The 19,908-nt window shown below is 39.7% G+C and overlaps 1 protein-coding gene across 4 annotated transcripts in view; it reads right to left on the bottom strand.

Moving 5' to 3' along the window:
• Positions 1–3,533: 3,533 nt before the first annotated feature.
• hdac7a (histone deacetylase 7a) overlaps positions 3,534–19,908 on the bottom strand; it is an 84,930-nt gene continuing 68,555 nt past the window's right edge. For all 4 annotated transcript variants that reach the window (XM_028452925.1, XM_028452924.1, XM_028452926.1 and 1 more), the window contains exons 12-26: positions 19,118–19,315; positions 18,718–18,943; positions 18,245–18,378; positions 18,025–18,145; positions 16,833–16,882; positions 16,355–16,462; positions 16,208–16,263; positions 15,495–15,582; positions 15,267–15,386; positions 15,086–15,183; positions 7,398–7,516; positions 7,122–7,255; positions 6,235–6,316; positions 5,966–6,104; positions 3,534–5,348 (exon numbers count right to left, since the gene is read on the bottom strand). In XM_028452925.1, coding sequence (XP_028308726.1) covers positions 5,306–5,348; positions 5,966–6,104; positions 6,235–6,316; positions 7,122–7,255; positions 7,398–7,516; positions 15,086–15,183; positions 15,267–15,386; positions 15,495–15,582; positions 16,208–16,263; positions 16,355–16,462; positions 16,833–16,882; positions 18,025–18,145; positions 18,245–18,378; positions 18,718–18,943; positions 19,118–19,315 — 1,716 coding nt within the window. In that variant the 3' untranslated portion in view covers positions 3,534–5,305. The remainder of the gene's footprint in view (positions 5,349–5,965; positions 6,105–6,234; positions 6,317–7,121; positions 7,256–7,397; positions 7,517–15,085; positions 15,184–15,266; positions 15,387–15,494; positions 15,583–16,207; positions 16,264–16,354; positions 16,463–16,832; positions 16,883–18,024; positions 18,146–18,244; positions 18,379–18,717; positions 18,944–19,117; positions 19,316–19,908) is intronic.

Raw genomic sequence — 19,908 nt, 5'->3', positions numbered from 1 at the left:
GTTGTGTTCTGTTGGGCTTGGGTCGTGTTCTGTTGGTTTTGGGTCGTGTTCTGTTGGGCTTGGGTCGTGTTCTGTTGGTTTTGGGTCGTGTTCTGTTGGGCTTGGGTCGTGTTCTGTTGGGTTTGGGTCGTGTTCTGTTGGTTTTGGGTCGTGTTCTGTTGGGCTTGGGTCGGGTCGGATCTTTTTTTTTTTCGGCCCGATTAAAGCTCTAGTTCAAGGCAAGAGGGAGATATGTTTGTGGGCTCATTATTTTAGTTTTTGAATGCTTCATCACCCATTAGCCTTAAAAGACTTAAAATAAATGTTTACAAATCCTACGTATGCCAAGAGGCCTATGCTCCTTTAAGTGCTGCACATAGCACACAAACAAACAACTTTCATTTCTCGTCTGCAAATCACTAATTTAAAGCTGCTCGTACTTGTATTTCTTCTGAAACGTCTTATTATCCACTACTGATGCCAAGGTGACCCCAAAAACTCTGCCAAAGTGACATTTGTGGTGTTTTCACAAAAACAATTGTCTAATTGTGTTGTCTGGAACAATGGCGGTCATTTGATCATTTGATATTGTGGCTTTCCATGGAAAGACAAGAAATCACAGTAGGAATGAAGTAAAAACACTTTGCGCCATCTTTGTATTCTACGGAACTCCAAATCCCACAATGCAATGAGTCAGTGACAAACTTTTGAGCGGCAGTTTTTACTTTTGACATTTGTTTGCAAGTAAATCCCTATCTAAGGTTTTCTGAGAACAACTTCAGGATGACGTACACAGGTACATTTTTAAAAATGTGACTTTTGTGGTTAAGCAGCTTTAAATATTTCAGAAATAAATCATTAATAATTCTCATTAACAAATAAAAGTCGTAACAATATTCATATCTATCTGCACCTCCATGAAACACACTGACACCTGCTGGCATACGTAACACTCAATACAAGTTATTGTATTGTCGTTATTGTGACTTTATTTAGGGAGAAATGGTTAAATGTTTAACTACTCCTCACTCATTTTTAAAGCTTTTTGAATCCAGTTTTGAGGTAAATGTGTAATAAAAAGGAAGAAAACCAACAGTGTAAATGTCCAACTGCAGTTTTAAATATTCTATTGGATCATCATAAACACATAGAGCCAGGGACTGTAGATGGAAAGCAGCTTTTGGCCATTTCTCACATATTTATATTTACATGTTCATTAATGGGCAGACCTTTTTAAATAAATAAATTAAAAAAATGAATGAAATTTTAGGGTCACCAATTTACCAAATATACTCAACTGCAATTGTATGTTTTTGGTTATTATTTTCCTATTGATTTGAAAAAGTCGGACAAAGGGCATGTATAAGATTGTCCATAGTTAAGCTCAAACAAAAATATGGTTATGTTTCCAAATGTAATTTGTCCAAAAATGTCATATTGTATCGTGTGCTGTCCCACCTCTAGTATGAATGCAACCTTTTAAGCAGGAGACCATCTGCATTAAAAAAAACAGCATAACTGTTAATAACCTCAGCTGGAGATAGGCACACACAGACCCACGCCACCCTGAAAAAAGGAGCAAGCGGCTCATATAATGGATGTTATTGAACTCGTAAAAATTTGCACAATTTAGTATACACAAAATTATTTTTTAATCAAGAGGAAAAGATAAAAAGTACAAAATAGACAATCTATCTATACATACACATGGTAGGAAATGTGATAGAAAAATAGCATACCATAATAAAGAAAAAGAATGAAAGAGAGTTTCAATGTCAAGGTTTAGAAACACAGTTATTTAAAGTCCAGTTAGTTAAAAGTTACCAATACACAGACAACTAAACGCTTCAAGGCACACGTGTGTGTGTGTGTTGTGTGTATTTTGGTCTTGGGAGTTTCTATTTACAGTGTCATTTGTTAAGCGCACGGTAAATAATACATCAGAAATAGTGACGATTAAGAACTGAGGCGGTACTGACCTCGACATAAGACAGGGAACGAACCAGAGAGTATAATACAAAAGAGGTTCATATACACTATCTGACAGACATGGACTGGAACACTTTGCGAGTGCATGACACTGCACAGAAGTGTACGTACAGTGTGTACGAGCGTTCATTCACAGACACATGGGACAACGTGCACTTCCTATAGGCGCCACGTGCACCTGCAGGACAGGTCGGATAAGACGATTGATGCATAATGCTTGACTGCTGCCAGATTCTGCTGAGAATACAATACACAAGAATACATCACATCGAAACAAAATTATGACGGAACCTTTGCGACGGGTATGTCCAAACTGTTGCTTTCTTCTGTCGTCATGTCTTTCTGCTGGGCTGATTACACCCATGGTCTGATTTAACGAAAGAAAGAAACCCTCAAACGTTTTGCTACAGGAATGATGAACCTTTAAGATGACAAATATCATTACTGCTCGTGAAACTATCCTTCATCTCTGAGTCCCCTCGAGCAGATTGAATGTATCCATTCACAGAACAATAGAAGAAAATGAACCCCTCAACATATCATTGAGTTAAAAAGTAGAGGCTTGATGCAAGTTAAAATATTTAGAGGTACAATATGTAAAAAGGTGTAGTTTGAGCAGCTCGCCAGATTGCCAACGGGTCTTGCAATTCTATTTTGAACCACAAGATATGAGTCGCTGAAGCACGTTGCAAAAGAAAGAGCAAAAATGACCCTCGAGCTTTAATTTCATTTAAATTGATATTGCTGTTAATATATTTAGGTAAGTTTTACTTACCGGAAATACTATTGTTGGATTTGTTCAATCATCTCTGTAGTTACACTGGCAGTCAAATATGCTGTATGGTCAGAATAACAATAATCAGATCTACTGTGATTAATAAAGTAATATTATACACCGAACTTGTAAAAATGTACAGAAACTTTAAGCGAACTATTAACTATTAATGTTAGCATTGCTGAAAATTGCAGTGTGGCAGACGGTTCTACGTTGGTTAAGGTTAAAATCATGTGAATGCAGGCGGGTGTGCAAAAGAACAGGAAAAAAAGACGATTTTTGGCAAAATTAGAAACAGGTTTGCATGGAGTGCAGCATGGGTGTGAGGAGTTGCCCCGGTGCTTTTGGAGATCCAAGTATACCTAATTCCAATAAATTTAGTTAGTATTAGGGACGTCCCGATACAACATTTTCACTTCCGATATGATACCGATATTGCAGTCTTGCGTATCGGCCGATACAAATATAATATATCAGCACGAATCATACATACTTTTATTACTTATTTTGTAGTGTGGAATGTTAGAAAAGGTCTGATCAAGTGATGTCACTCAAACAGAGAACAATAGTCAGCCACAGTAAATGACTTTGTTGGCGTGTGAACCACAGTCACCTATGGATAGAAGTGCTCGCGCGCTAAATTTTATCGGAAAGCGGGGATATATCGGGGATTTTGGATGCAGTCCGATAAAATATGATCGTCGTTTTCTGGCTGATATCGGACCGATATCAATATCGGATCGGGACACCTACAGTATATTTTTCTTATTGTGACATGTACTTGTGTATAAAAAAAAGTGTTACTTTTGGGTTTTTTTGTCACTTGTGTTGTTTGTCTGTTTCTCTGAAATTGTTCATTCTAAGTGACATTTTTGATCACATGACTTTCTGATTCATTAAAGGCTGCAGCTCTGAAGACACAGTGTACCTGCCCTGATGAAGGCCATGTTGACTGAACCGCGTAGGTCAAGTTTTTAATGTTTCTATAGCTCACACCTTAATAAAAGCTTTTTAAGAATCTTTTGGAATTGAAGATTTGTGACTGTCTGAAACAGTTCGTTGACACAATAACTCGACAAAATCCAACAGCACCGAGCTTGAAGGGTTATTAAGCAATTATCCCCAAAGCATTACCTACAGTCCTTACATATTGTACCTTTAAACAAAGTTTCCTAACAGAGGTCAGCAATCGTGTTTAGCGCCAAACAATAATAGAATCTAGAAAGCACTTCTACACACTTATCAGATAAACTATCAGTGTGGGGACCCTTTGAAAGTACACAGTCTTGTCTTTTGGAATGCTAAGCTGTCGTTTGTCCTGAAGCTCAACACCTCGACCCCGTCGTTACAGACGTGCAGCTTTGGTGAGATCTAATCAATGCTCTGTGGTTAGAGAGAAAACTGTTACCTACATTGATACACACAAGAAAGGCCTTTTGTATAAGCTGCACAAGTGATGTTGACCTAAACCCACAGGTTCAAACATTGTCTTAGAAAAGAGGAATCGTTGGAAGAGCAGACATTGGTTCTCTAAAGCCCTGTTACCGAGTGCAGGAGGATTTAAGGCAGTTTTTGGGCAAATTCCAAAAAAAGTACATTGAAAGTGTTCAGCTCTTACTGATTAAACACAAATAAACAGTTCACAATGCTACTACTGCTACTACTAGTCCAAGTGTGTCTTTGTTGAAAACATAAGCCTACAATATTGTAAACCTAATGAATATTTTGGCAGGCATGTGTCACTTAGAGGTCTCAGAGGAACAACAGCATGAAGCAAACATTGTATGTTTTGTATTTCTAGAGATTTGAAATTCTGTATGGTTCACATTGTGGAATAAGCAGTGCAATAAAACAACAATGGACTCACGTCCCGTCTTTGTTTCAACAACAAACAAACAAAAAAAACAAAAACAGTTATTCATCTAATATCTTCATTTTTGAGTTCTTGGTCTCTGTGTTTAGTGGTTAAACTGCATATGATGACATCAGACAATCCTTGAGTTCACTGTCAAATGTATTCCTTCATGATGTGACTGTGTCATCATGTTGATATTGATATAAAAAAAAGGCAACACTAAGGCAAGAGGAAGGCTGTATGTAAGATCTTACATTTTGTTTGGTCAGTTTTTGACTTAAAAAGCTGTGATATATGAGAAAAGGAAGGAGAGGTCGTCACTCGGCTGCTATGCATTTGTAACCTGACATCACGTTAAGGCTGCTACAGACGCTTGGAGACAGTTCGGTGGTCATTGTGCAGTGGCTTTGGACCTCAGACCACGCATGAACTCACACAGTCCAAAGGCATCAGGAGTGAGGAGAAGTCAACTTGTATTGCTCTTTGGTGAGGTTTCAGAAGGTTTCTCAGCTGCTAGTAGTGCTGCTGGCCCCATCCTGGGAGGTGTCCAGCTTTGAGGTGCTCACAGAGCAGATCTGTAGAGGTTCAGCATCGTCTCTAGGTTATTGTGATAAAGGCAAGTGTGACTATGAATTAGCCCTCTTAATGTTCACATGACAATGCAGGAGATCCAGCTCAGTTCCTGAAAGGTCATTGGTTGGAATCTCCTACATGGAGTCGCTCTCGTGCTCCATCGGCTCATCTGGGAGGCTGAAGGAAAGAGGAAGAAGAAAAGCCAGGAGACGTTTACTGCAGTGCATGAGGAAGTGTGTCTTATGGGAAATGTAGCTGTACGGATTCCCCTTTAATGTTATCCAGAGGAACCTTTAATTCATGCCCTCATTTATGGGTTTAGCTTTATGTTGGAATTATAAAGAGTAACTAAAACAAATGCATCTAGTTTAAAGTAGTGTTGTTGATTGACTGTTGTCCAATGTTTTAGTCAGAGTGACTGCCTTCTATGCGTTGAAACCCAACTATTAAAATTACATTTTGCTATTGGCTGAAAATGGGGGTTTGGGATGTTTTGTGGATTCTTGGGTGGGTTTATCTCATTTGTAAATTTTTCAACCACAAGAGGTATAGTGAGTATTAAGTAGGGAATAGTACAGACTGAGCATTTCTTAACTGTTCCAGAAGCCCCTCCCATATTCATTTTTTTCATTTCCAGCCTAGACGCACGTCAGCTAAAATCTCAGGGTTTACTTAAACTAACTATCCCTGAACATCATCAATAAATCTAAAAGATTTTCTTTCAAACGATTTAATAACGCAGACTTTATAGCAATAAGTAGAATCCTAAGTGTCCACATGAACGTGTGCTTTACCTTTTGCTGGAAAGAACTCCAACAGAAAGTGAGGCCAACGCATTTACAGCATCTGCTTCCTCACAGTCTCTGCTCTGAGCAGCCAGGTACGAGAGAGACACAGAGCCACTGTGAGCTTTCTCACACTGCCAGTACTGACCTGTAGCGCACACACACACACACACATAGAAGCCCACAATGCTAATCAAAATACAGCCAATTCTGCTGTAGCTAACATAACAAAACAAAGAAGCTATAGTTGAAAAACAAAGAGCATCCACCCGTCTTACTTTGTATTTGTATGACAGTCTGCAGACAGTGGACTGCATTAGCGTTTGGCTCCTGTAGAAGAACTTCCTCTGGCAGTGGTTCCTACAGGAAGAGCATCATGGCCATTTATCAAAGCTTCAAGAAGCTACAGGTTCATGTGTGCTCTACAGAGATACGCCTACTACTGTACTGGTCATTGCTTCATATTCGTAGTCTACTCTTTATTAGTAATCCATATAAATATATATATACACATATCAACACTACATTACATGCACATATATTCCATAAATGTCAACTCAGGCTGTTTTTCCGTAATCATGGAACAGACAGAAAATAAGTATTTCACCTCCTGAAACAGAAGTGGCATTATTATTATTTAAAAAATATTTCTAGAAGGTTTTATTTTCAAACAAAATCAAGTAGATTGCAATATAACACTGAATATTCCATCTCGTGCGCATGTTTGGGGAAATATCACACATTTACATGCAATTTGTCTTTGTAAACCGGTGGGCAGAGAGACGGAAATCTCGTTTATTGCGCAAAATCTGACATAATATGACAATATGATGAAGTTCACCTCCTAAAATGGAGAGAAAATATCACATTACCATTATATTTTGCACCATTAAACGTGTGCTCTAATCTCTAGCTTTAGAAAGTGTAGCATACGGATGAACGTCAAATCTCACACAAAATCTTGCATGATGTTGTGAATAAATATAAAATTAATGACAACAGTGAACTCCATTAACCATATTAGTCATGTTTAGCACAATTTTGGGGAGTTTGAGGGCCTGTCATGACATCTGGTAAAACGGAAACAAAACAGGTGTGTAAAGTGAGGTGGAAATGGACAGGGTTCCTGTGTAGTATGCGGTGATATCATGAGAGATGGTTGTACCTGTATACCCAGGAGAGCACCAACACAAGCTTCAGAAGCATCGCAGATAGCTGTGAGATCGTGGCCTCCCTCCAGAGCCAAAACAAGACGACCACCGGCCAGAGACATCAGCTGACAGGTCAGAAAGCCAAAACCTGTGGCAAAAAACACATCAACACATGGAGTCAGGACGAATCCCTGTCATAACAACTGAAAAACTGTTGTTTATTGGTGTACTTTATTTAAAACCAAACTAGGATTACGCATTAAATGGCTACTGGATAGAAAACTTCGTACATTTAGCGGAGACCTTGTAGCCTCCCAGAGGATCAGGGTTTCCCTCAGCAGCATCGAACCCAGCTGAAACCAGAACCACATCTGGGGAGAACTCCTGGGCGATGGGCATTACCACAGACCTGTACAGACACACAGACAGAGACTACAGTCACTGCAGGATTCCCTTCAACTAGTTTGCTTTCAATAAAATACACCTATTGTGATTGGAACACTTCCCAGAGTATTCACTACATCACAGTTTGTCAAACAATGCTTTTTATTACACATGCAGCTTCCAAATCATTCCTTATTCCTCCTAAAGGTTACATATTATAGTCTTTCAGTTGAGCTGTCTTCGTAATATAGGTTGAGGACTCTTTTTAAAAAGTAACACAATCCCACAACAAAATATATTTGGGTATGAAGTAGTGCAGTTGATTGATTCTGGTCCAACACTCAACATTTTAGTCATTTTAGTATTTCAATTGCTGTATTTTGTTGTAAAATGTAAGAGTAATTTCCCTCTATGGGTTGAAACAAGGCTATTACAATTACATTTTTCTACTGGCTGAGAAGGAGACTCTGTGACGTCATCATCGAACCATAGTGCATCACTGTTGGCCCCGCCCCTCCTATAAAAACTGTCACCTGTGGATTCTGTAATCTGTGGGAGTAGGTTGGATTGGAAGAATTGTGAATAAAGAGCTACAGGGAGTATGAATTAGCTAGCTAGCATAGCATACATTTTTCTTTGGAGATTTTATAGTATAGACTGGGCTCCAGGAGCCCCGCCCATAATCAAGGCATTTTTTGAATTTCCCTCCTTGTGGCAGCTCAGCAAAAACCTGTGGGTTTAGTTACTCTTTAAGGATTGTGCAACACAACACTGTACTTACACATAACCAACCCGAAAACCAATTCATAGACTCAAATCAATCTAACAATGGGATGAAAGTAAAGTATTTGGTGCTAACCACGCTAACCACTGATAGGAGCACAAAAACTTTTATTGAGTCTTTTGCAGACATTAAAGTGGCTTCACATTTGAAGCTATAACCAAGCTAACTCCACCACAGTGTTCCTGCTGGGTTTTATTCCATAGTCTAGGCAAAGCTGAGGGCTGCAGGCTATGATGGATCCCAGGGGTTTGAAAACAGCCTATAGGAGAGGTGATGAAGGAGAGAGGCTCAACTCAGCGGCCGTCGGACGAGTTCAAAGCTGCATCGTGCAAATCTGGTTCCTATTAGAGGCTTGTCACTCTCCTCACGTCATTGACAACATGAAGAAAAGAGGAAAAGCAGCCCATCTGGGATCCATTTACCTTCATTATTCTGCCAGGGGACTTTGGAGAGCTCCCTCCCCTTTGTGTGTACACGTACACACACACATACACACACACACACACACACACACACACACACACACACACACACACACACACACACACACACACACACACACACACACACACACACACACACACACACACACACAGACACACACAGACACACACAGACACACACACACGACATGATCTCATTGACAAAAACAGAATAAGATGGGCAGTGACAATGCACGCAAATTCCAAAGTGAGCATGTACACGCAACATAGTGCAGCAACACATCTACACACATACAGTACACAACATTATTTTTAAACCACATACGCACACACTCAAGTATTGAGTCTGCCGTGTGAACATTTGAAGGAAAAGAGCCCGAGAGCTATCATAAACATGTATTATACACTGCACATTTTTCAGTCATCCTACTTACACACACCCAACCACAAGAACCCAACCCCAGCTCCCACTGTAGGCCCATCAAACCTGGCCCGGGTCCCCCTAGAGACGGGAAGTACACACAAACCACGGAAAGATGGAGGAGGAGGAGGGTGCAGAGGAGAGGTGGGGACGCTTATTAAAGATCAATGGAGGGAAGACAGGAAAAGGGTGAAAACGAGTGTGCGTTAGTGTGTGTGTGTGTGTGTGTTGGGTGGGTGGTAAGGGTTGGGAGCGGGGTGATGGAAAATATGGAGTGGGTTGGGGTGCATGAAGGATAAGGTGAAAAGGCAGCAGAGCTCGCAAAAGTTTAACCCATAAAATGCCTTTTATCAAACAGTCTCTACGACGTCTTGCTTTTCTCCCCACACACCTTTCAACATTAAAAGCTCTAAAGAATCAGAAAGCAGGGGGCAGCACGACACTCAAAGGGTAGATGTTTGGGTTGCCTTGTTGGAGAGAGAAAAAAAAAAATGTTTTTTTACGGCGGTTAAAACAAAGTGGGCCTCAATTAGTACTTGGACAGAGATTATGGGGAGCTGCCGCGAAATCTAAACAAGAATTAGAAACTCACACGAGTAATTTGCTTTCAAAACAGCTCAAAATATTACCGGCTAATACTTGAGCGTAAAAGCAGCAACAGCTACTCATTTATTCTTTCTGCTCTCAATAAATCTAAAGGCGAGCTCTTTGACAGGATCGTCAGTCTCTGTCTGTCAGCCCTGTGATAAATGTGCTCAGAATGTAACCTACGTTACACCCCTAGTCACACGGGAAAGGCTTCAGCACCCAATAACCATAAATGGGATGAGCAGGTATAGATGGAGAACAGGTGGTAAATGTTTCCTTTTCCTTACTTAAAAACAAATGTATTTGGGTACAAAGTAGTGTTGTTCTTTGATCCTTGTCCAACTCTACACATTTTAGCTAAAGTACTTAATTTTGGCACATTTTGTGGTAAAAATGTAAGCGTGACTGCCCTCTATGGGTTGAAACATGGCTATTACAATCAAATTTTGCTATGGTTGAGAACGGTGGTTTGTGACGTTTTGTTGGCTTCTTTTTACGTCACTGTTAGCTCCACCCCTCCTATGAAAACTAACACCTGTGGACTCTGCAATCTTTGGCGAGTAGGTTGGAAATAAAGAATTGTGAATAGAGCGGTATAGTGAGAATTGAGTAGCTAGTTAGCATAGCATTGATTGTTCTTTGTAGATTTTATAGCATAGACTGAGCGTGTCTTAACTATTTGAATTCCCCCCTCCCCTAGTGGCAGGTCAGCCAAAAAACAGGGGTTTAGTTACTCTTTAAAATTTGCCAATGTTTTTCCCATAATGATATAACATTTTCTTTAGGTTTGCTGTTAAAATCATTATTTTTCAGATTCAATTTTGAAGTCAAGTGTTTTACCATACATTTCAGACGAGGTTTCTGCTGAATCGATCAATATATCTGGTTTGTCCAATGTTATTGTGACATCCACAATAAATAAACAATAAATAAAAGATAGTCTGCATGATATTTTTTTAATAGGGCCATTAGAAAGTGCTAAAAACACTAAATCCAGTTACTATGAATTACAGTGGATTTTTTCCCTTAGCAGGAAAACCTTAAACTAAGTGTGTTTTCCCATAATACCCTCTGATCCATCCTCCCTTCACGTGTCAGGATTACGTTTGCAAACAACTACACATCTTTAGCACATGCTCTACACATAAACAAACAGGCTTTTTAGATCCCTTGACCTGCTTTAATGTTTCTGAACACCTGATGAAAATTTGGTTTTGGAGAAAACTCAATCACTCAGGACATTTAGGACATTTTTTACTTTTTCTAACAGGCAGTGTTGGTAAACTTAGTACCACCATAGTCATATTCTCTGTAGTTAAACATGTTAACTGGACTTCAGTGGTTATTCTAATGAAAGGTTTAATATGAATCCATGATGTATTGCATGGTCCGAATTTACTGATGCCAGTGTGACCCCAAAAAACTCTGTCAACGTGACATTTCTGGTGATTTCACTGATTGAAAGTCGTGCCAAAATAATGACCGATGTTGATATTGTGGCTTTCCACAGAAATGCCCAAATATGGCCAAAAATGATTATAAAAGAAATCCAATCCCACAATGCTGTGCAAAACTTTTCCAAAGATTCAATGGTCACATGACCATTTGTCAACAAACCTATTGTTTGTGATGGAGTCAAAAACAAACTTGCGAGCGCCGATTTCAATGTTTGACGTTTGACTGTGAGTAAATTCTTCCATTTTTTGAAAGAAATACCTTGGATTTATTGACATAAGTGCCCTACACTATGTCTTTCTCTGTGTTATAAAAAATGTTAGGGATCATTTGACCCCAACAGCTTTAACCTGCAGTATTTAGAATTATAGAAGTAGATAAAACTGCAGATGTGAAAAGGCCATCGCTACATTGTTTCATTGCAAAACCTGTCTTATGAATACAAAAGGAATACAACCTAAATCAGCTACCACATGTTGTCAAAGGTACAGTATCGCTGTGCACAATCTCAGAATGGATTTTAATTTAAGAATGTTTAACACTTAAGCATCCGTTAGATTCAATATTGTCTTGTCTACCACAAAACTCTGCACAAAAAATTAACACAAAAACTAACATTAAATTATCCTTCAAAATGAATGCTTTGCCCTCACTTTCTGTCAGAATTCTTTCCAGCAAAAGGTAAAGCACATGGCTCCTGTGGCCACTCAGAATTCTGCTTATTTCAATTAAGTCTGCAGCACTGAAATGTCTGAAAGTGTATTGTTTAAAATAAAATATTTTAGATTTATCAAATTGATTGTGTTTGAACATTAGATGCATTGAAACTTTGTTCAAAGATCATTAACGCGTAACTAAACACTGAGGTTTTGACGTCTATACTATAAAATCTATATATAAAGAACAATCTATGCTATGCTAACTACTTACTCAATACTCACCATACCTCTCTATTCACAATTCTCTCAACCCAACCTACTCACCACAGATTGCAAAGTCGACAGGTGCTAGTTTTTAAAGGAGGGGCGGAGCTAACAGTGGTGGTTCGTAACATGAGGATGCACAAAAACATGATAAATCAACATTCGCAGCCAATAGCAAAATTCGATTAATAGCTGGGTTTCAACCCATAGAGAGCAGTCACTCTAATGGCACGTTCACACCAAACGCGTCAAAAGCGTCAGGTTTACAAACACAATTAATAGTGGACGTGCTTCTAGGAATGTCGAGGGATCCCGACGCTTTTTGCAGTGACAGAAATGAGAGTAGGGATTGGAATCGCGGCGCATCGACCAACCAGGAGCTTTGTCCAACAGTGGCGTAGTGGTGTAGTGACACAGTGACGCATTTTGTGACAGAACTGTAGGACATGGATGACAACAGGAAGCGAACACAACTATGCTATGCTCACTCCGATTTGTATAACCCGTCAGACTATTACTATCATGACAGGAACAGAAAGGACCTTGCTTGGAGGAGGATTAGTGAGGAGGTCGGTGTCGCGAGTAAGATATTTAAACTTTTCACAGGCAACGGAGAAGCCCCTCCCCAAAACGCGCTCAACCTGCTCTCTTCCCAGCTTGTCATCGAACATCTTCGACCCTCGGTGACAAGCGTCTGATGCAATGAGCACAAGCTCCAACTATGGGCGTTAGGCGTGATTTCGATGCCCGAAAAGCATCTAGTGTGAACGCATTGGATTTTTACGACAAAATTCCCTAAATTGAAATCCTTTAACTAAAATGTCAAGACTTGGACTAGAATCAATCAATGACCTAATTACATTTATTTCAACATAAAAAAGTGGTTTAAAAAACTACACTGACAATTGATGGCAAAAATGGCAGCAAATATATAAAAGTATTATCATTTGTAAAGGTTTTTTCTGAGCTTTTGATTACTCAAGCCGGCGGTAGTTTTGCATTTTTGATGATGAAATGTCCATTGTGATGCGTGCATGATACAGTTTGTTTGGACTTTAGGTAAACACGTCTGTGAGAAATTGCCAGTTCCCACTCTACTAAACATCTGCGAACACCAGTATACCTTTTTCCAGTCACCGTGCAGTCGCCACAGTTTCCTTCAGATTGGATATGCCAGACAACCAAAAAGCCCACAAAACTGAAATTTATTAGTGCTAAACACCCACCGATGACAATTATCCAGCCCACCAGCAGGATATAACCATCCGTAACCTGCACCACACGAGACATGCAGAGCAGTTACTGTAAAATGTCTGTAGTTATTGAAAACTGGGAGCGCCAGACACATGCTCTGCAAATGACAAGGATTAATGGTTACACAGGATGTACGTCAGAGACGCGGCTGGGCCGAGACTGAGCAATTTACATCTGTTTGTTGTGGCTCATTAAGAAAGTCTGAGAAAAAAAGCATTTTAAACATGTTTCCCTAATCATGAATAAAAACCAGGAATGAAGTAAATTAAACAAAAAATAAATCATCAATGGCAATAGTACCCAAAAAACGCAAAGTTTAAGGATAATAAAACGAAGGAAGAAGTGATTTCATACATTTGCCTGATTTGATCTAAAATGACAGAAACGAGAGCACTCAGAAAGTATAAATATCCACTAAGCTCCAAATCTCCTGTTTGCCTGATATTGGCAATTATCTGGATCAGTGATCCTCATACCGATGTTTCGACATAACAGAGTCAAAATTCATAAAGATCGGTCAGTTTCAAACCGACATATTAGTTCTAGAAAATCCACCAATAATGAGAGACTTTTCAAACGGATCCAGAATCTGTATATTGATCGAAATCCCCTCCAAAACTGAATGGAATCTTCCATGGTGTGAGATCTGCCTTTGGTTAAAATTTGTACTTTTGACGTAATCCTGCTAACAGATGCTGGTGAAATCATGACCTCCTTGGTGGAGGTAAATATCTGCCAAAACAAGTAAAAAGATGTTGAAGTAAGTAAAATACTAACCGGTAATAAAAAATATCTGGTAAGGCAAAAAATAAATAATAATAATGATAACTATATGTACTTAATAACAATAAATATATTTACTGTCTTCATTTAAGATATTTTATCTGCTTAAGTTTGTTTTATTTTTTGCAGTGATTGGGTTTATCTAGATACCTAGTAGTTAAGCCACTGTAAAGTCGTAGCTCACGTCTGTTTTATTCCTGTATTAACCCTCTCCTTCACTCCCACACCACCTGCCATTAACACTGCCAAAATAAAGCCAGCTGAAGTGGAATCTGCTTCTGACTCGGTCTGCTCCCTGGGAGTTTTTACAAGAAGAAGTCCTAGAAATGTTGGGATGATCCCACAGAGTCCCACTGTCAACAGCATGGATTTCATAAGGAGACTCAGAAGACTTTTTTCTACAGATGATCCGTATTTTCACCCCTAACCTCTGTTTCTTGCACCACATCTTTATTTTAGTTACTTTACTGCAATTAGTTAAATAATTAATATAATTTAACTGTTTTAAAATATTCTTATTTTCCTTTACCATTGCACAGAACTGTGCTTTTTATTAAATCCTGCTTTTCCCAAGCCTTCAAGGCAGCGTTACATTTCTTTTTCTCCAGCTCCAGGTCATTCACTAGAATCCTGGAAGCTTTCATACAGCTGTGATTTCACAGTGACGTGAGCTCTGGTTCAAGTGAAAGAACAGGGATTCATTGGGAATTATTTCATTTCACATCCTATACCTGTGGCATTCCCACATTAGATACAGAACTAATGGAATTATCACACCAGGCTCTGTTTTCCAGTCCAGTTTTGATGCTAATTTTTTCTGTTGGCAGGAATTCTTTTAGCATTATGAAATAGGCAAGAGTGACCACGTATATATACCCACTAATCATGTTACAGAGGCTGCAGCACAGTGTGAACCTTTGCACATTGAAGTGTGTTGTAGTACCTAAATGCAGCGAGGTACTCGGCATCTCCCATGGGTGGCTCCAGTCCTCCTGTCCACGCCACGTTAACGTTGAAGCCTTCACCGGCTCCAGAACCAACCTGACCACAAATGTATAACATTTAAAAGAAATCAATACCATCATTGCTCAGAATATGAGGAATCAGTGAATACTGCTACAAACCTCCGCTGCTGATCCGCTGCCCGGGAAGAAGTTCCCGTCATCATAGCGATGCAATGAAATGTAGAGAACACTGGGGTCGCTGTAGAACACTTCCTGGGTGCCATTCCCATGATGGACATCCTGGAAGAAACACAAGTATACACAAAGGAGGAGGAGGAGGATTAGAAGAAGGTGAGAGCATCTTAACACCTGTGGAAACATGAAATCAGAATAAAGAGGACGTTCTACCCAATCAACGATGAGGATCTTGCTGACACTCAGCTTGTGCTGGAGCTGTTTGGCAGCAATGGCCACGGAATTGAAATAACAGAATCCCCTGTTAGAAACAGAGAGACAGATTCACAGGATATCAAATAATGATGACGTCATTTACTGCAGGACAAGGAATACAGTAATGATTCAATGTCTGACTGCTTAGAAACTATTTTATAGGAGATTAGAGACACAAACATTGAATAAACATCTGAGTTTGATTCAACACGCAGCTAAACACCCTTTTTGTCTGCACACATTGATGCACCACTTCAACATTGCCTTTCATTTTTGATGTCCCTTTATGTATTTTTACATCATTTTATGTGTTTTTAGAGTCATTTGTGTGATCATTTTTGTTTTTCTTTTTGTGTGCTTTTGGAGTCATCTTGTGCATTTACTGTAATAAAGGGGCCACCAGTTGCCCATGTCTTGGCTAGACAAACCTACAGACAACCTCAAATTGTATTTACTATTACCTAAATTCTATATTACAGCTTAAATACTGCCTCAGTACCTGACAATATATAAGTATATATGCATAACTATAGCTGTAAGAAGAACTGGGCTTTAGTTTGCAGTTTTTGTGACAAAATTCTCTACAATCACACAGAAAGTTATGATGCTTACAGTTGCTCCTCAAGGAATAAATCACAATATTTCCTAGACGCATGCATGCACACACTTACATGGGATTGGACGGGTCAGCATGATGCCCTGGCGGTCGAACCACAGCAAAGCCATTCTGTGCAGATAAGTAAGAACATTGTTAATCAGTGTTTTATTTTGTTCCTTGGATTCATCTTTCACAGATATTGAAGGTTCTTGGCCCTCACTTTGAGTTCTCTTTTAGCCACTCTGAACGCTAGCTCAACAACACTTCCCGCCGCCATCCGTGAAGCCGTCGACGTGTGCGACTCGTTCCAGATGGTGTCGTTATCAACCTGTAAAACACAAGCCGGTCATCACAGATTGACGAAACACCTCAGCAGCATTCATACAGTTTCTATGGATGAACTCATTCAAAAACAATTATCTTTCGGGGGAAAAATGCTCCTTTAAATCCAGTTAACGCCTACTTTTTCTTCAAAGTCACTTTTGAAACTGTGTGTCTGGCTCAGACAGTGAAATCTAAGGCATTTCTTTCATCAATGGTCACGGCCATGCTGTACCCATTAGTCTGACTTGTCATTGTTTGAGTCAGTTTGCTCTTTTTTCTTTGGTTATGTCATCCTTTCTTCTCATACTACATCATCCTCAGTTATCAGTTGTTCAGTGAGTGGCCTTTGGTTCAGATAAAAAGTAGACACTAACCCCCACACCTCCACACGGTAACATCACAAACATCCTTTGGGAGAGGATTCCTAAAAGCAAAACATAAAACATACATGAGTAAATCATTTAGTCAACTTACAGATATTTACAATATGTTCTTCTGGACTAAAAAACAAATAGAGATTTACACGATGAAGCAAATTGGATGACTTTGACTGTACAAAAGTAAAATTCTAAAATAGTTTTATGCAAAATAATCATTATACGTTTTAAGAGACCTTAAAGCTGCAGTTTGTAGAATCGTGAGACGCTCCCCCTCCCCTCCTGAACGTACCTCACCAGTCTTTATGAGCACGTGCACACTGTGGAACTCTTTGCGACTATTTTCTCCATATAGACTAGAAACAAATGCAGGGACTTTATCTTGTGCTCGTGAAGCATGTATCACTCACTGCTGTGAGGACAGTAAGAGGCTCACAGTCAGAGCTGCTCCTCAAACACAAGCAGCTGCTCCTCTGCCTCCTGATCCCAGCTGATCAGAGCAGACACAATGCAGATGAATTGGGTCTGTGCTTTCCACCTTAGATCATTTTTAATAAGCTATTTATTCCGTCTCTTCTCACTCTCTCTCTCTCTGACTCGGGGCGGACACGTCATCTTGCTTTGCCGTGTAACCGCAGTGCCAAAAGCCGTGTTAGAGACTCCTGCTGGAATATATACCATGGGACTCCCTACTCTCAGATCCAGAACGCTCATAGAATTTTGACGAGCAGCCAATAGTAAAGCTAAAAACAGCTCATGGGATCGCCCTGTTGGTAGAAAGGTCTCTGATTGGCTGAAGTCCAGCATCACGCTCCTGTATTTCTAAAGCTCATTTATAGAGCCAGGAGAAGGAGCAGAGATTCACTGTCCACTCAGAAGACTTTGGGTTACAATATGCAATACAATATAATGAGATGATTATGGATTTTTGACCAAAAAGAAGAAAAAAAAAACTTACAAACTGCAGCTTTAAAGCGACAAGGGCAAATAGCGGCCCAGGGGCCACATACAAAACAACAATATGCTAATATCAAAACCAAAAACTGAAGATTATACAAAGCAGAATAATTTTTTTTAATTGGCTAATACAAATAAAAAGTTTAAAAAAAATGAATATGATTTAAAGTCCACAAAAAAATGTATATTGAATCTGTTGGATGCAGTTGAATGAGTTGACAGGTTTAAATACCAGCAAGTTTACAGTTGTCCAGTTTGAGTCTGTTGAGTGGGTTGGTGCCGTATAGCAACACGTGGCGCTCTGTGTGGACGGACTGCAGCTCCTCCAGCGTAGCTTTACGACCACGAATACTCTGGATGGACAAAGTAATGAGTTACATTGGATTCTCTGATATACAATACAGACTGCAGAAGGAATGCATTACGTGTGTGTGCGTGTGTGTGTGTTGTACCTCACACTGTCCTCTCAGGCCTCTCTCTTGTAGTCGGGACCAGATACTTTGTATCCTCCCAGCATGCTCTGGGTGATTGCTGTTATCACCACATGTACACTGATGCTTAAGCATTTGAGAGTCATACACCAGACCTACACACACACACACACACACACACACACACACACACACACACACACACACACACACACACACACACACACACACACACACACACACACACACACACACACACACACACACACACACACACACACACACACACACACACACACACACACACACGAACATAAACAAAGATCAACAGTAGGTTAACAAGATGCTGCATGGGATAAGAATCAAAGTCCATTATTTTTAGGAAGACTGAATGCAAAGTTACATAGAAAAAAAAATCATGTTTTACCGTCATAACCAATTGAACATACAACAATTACTGATTGATATGCTTGTGTTGAAGATGTTTGACCCACCGGTGGTGAAGCGTGGTTGGCTGCATGTGTCCTGTGCAGCCAGGCTCAGGGACTTGTCGGGCAGCGTGTGAGAGGTGGAGGCTGGGGACGACTGGGTACGAGACAGGGGGCTATGGACGCCCAGGCTTCCACCAACCCCACCACCTCCACGCATCATGGGCACTGCCAGGGTCTCCATCTGTCGGTGCAGCTGCTGAAGCTGCTTCTGCTTCTCCCATAACAATGACTATGGAGACAGACAGGATAGGATGAAGCTTTCTGCATCACTAACAAACAGTGTGGTTTGTTTAATCACTGAATGAGTGCACGTCAAACCATGAGACAACAGCACTGTAAGAGTTACGCTGCCCCCTACTGGGATGCTTGGTTCAACCCTAACCTCTGTGCCTGCTGTCAGTACCTGGTTAAGTATGAGTGCATGTTGCAGGTTCATGTGCTCATCCTGGGTCTTGGAAGCAGCAGAGTCTGTCTCTCTCAGTGACTCCACCCTCAACCTGCTGTTATAGGTCAGCTCTGAGGGCGACGTCCCACCACCATCTTCTGAGTCTTCAGATGGTATCTGATGCAGTCTGGGTTTCTCGCTGGACTTTAACATAAACTACACAAACAAAGAGAATTTTACAGAATGTACATATAATCTACTGCTGCGCATCTACTTGAGGCCTTTTGTTTTGCTAAAAAACAGTTTTTGAGCTTTCTAGTTCTCGTAGAATGAGGTTTTCTTTGTTCACCCAAAATACTGGATGCTATCAAACAATTTTTTATTTTTTTTTTTAAACAAAAAAAAAAATCCTATATTGTTGCAAATTTAGTTAACAATTGTAATATGCCGACCTAGGAATGTGTAAAAAAAAACTAATCAACATGAACTTAAATATACTTTATAATGCAGTGAAACTTATATAATGCTAAATTAAAAGATGTCATATAAAGCTATGACAAAAAAAATGAAAGAAAAAGTGCAGTTTAAAAAAAAAAATTCATTAAAGAAACAATAAAAGTAGTATATGAAATCTAACTTTTAATACTAGTTTGTGATACTGAACTTCTGCTTTCAAAAGTCACTCAATGTAAAAGGTTATGTCGCTATTTGTGTGGGACCCAATTTTGGGTCTCAGTTTATTTTTGATTTATATACCTTATAAGGTGCATCCTATATAAGTACAATAAGGATACCTAGCTACCTACCTC

The sequence above is a fragment of the Gouania willdenowi genome, chromosome 7 (genome assembly GCF_900634775.1).
Source record: "Gouania willdenowi chromosome 7, fGouWil2.1, whole genome shotgun sequence".
Taxonomy (NCBI): domain Eukaryota; kingdom Metazoa; phylum Chordata; class Actinopteri; order Blenniiformes; family Gobiesocidae; genus Gouania; species Gouania willdenowi.
Note: the sequence above shows the minus strand (reverse complement) of the source record. Positions and strands in the feature narration are given on the sequence as shown.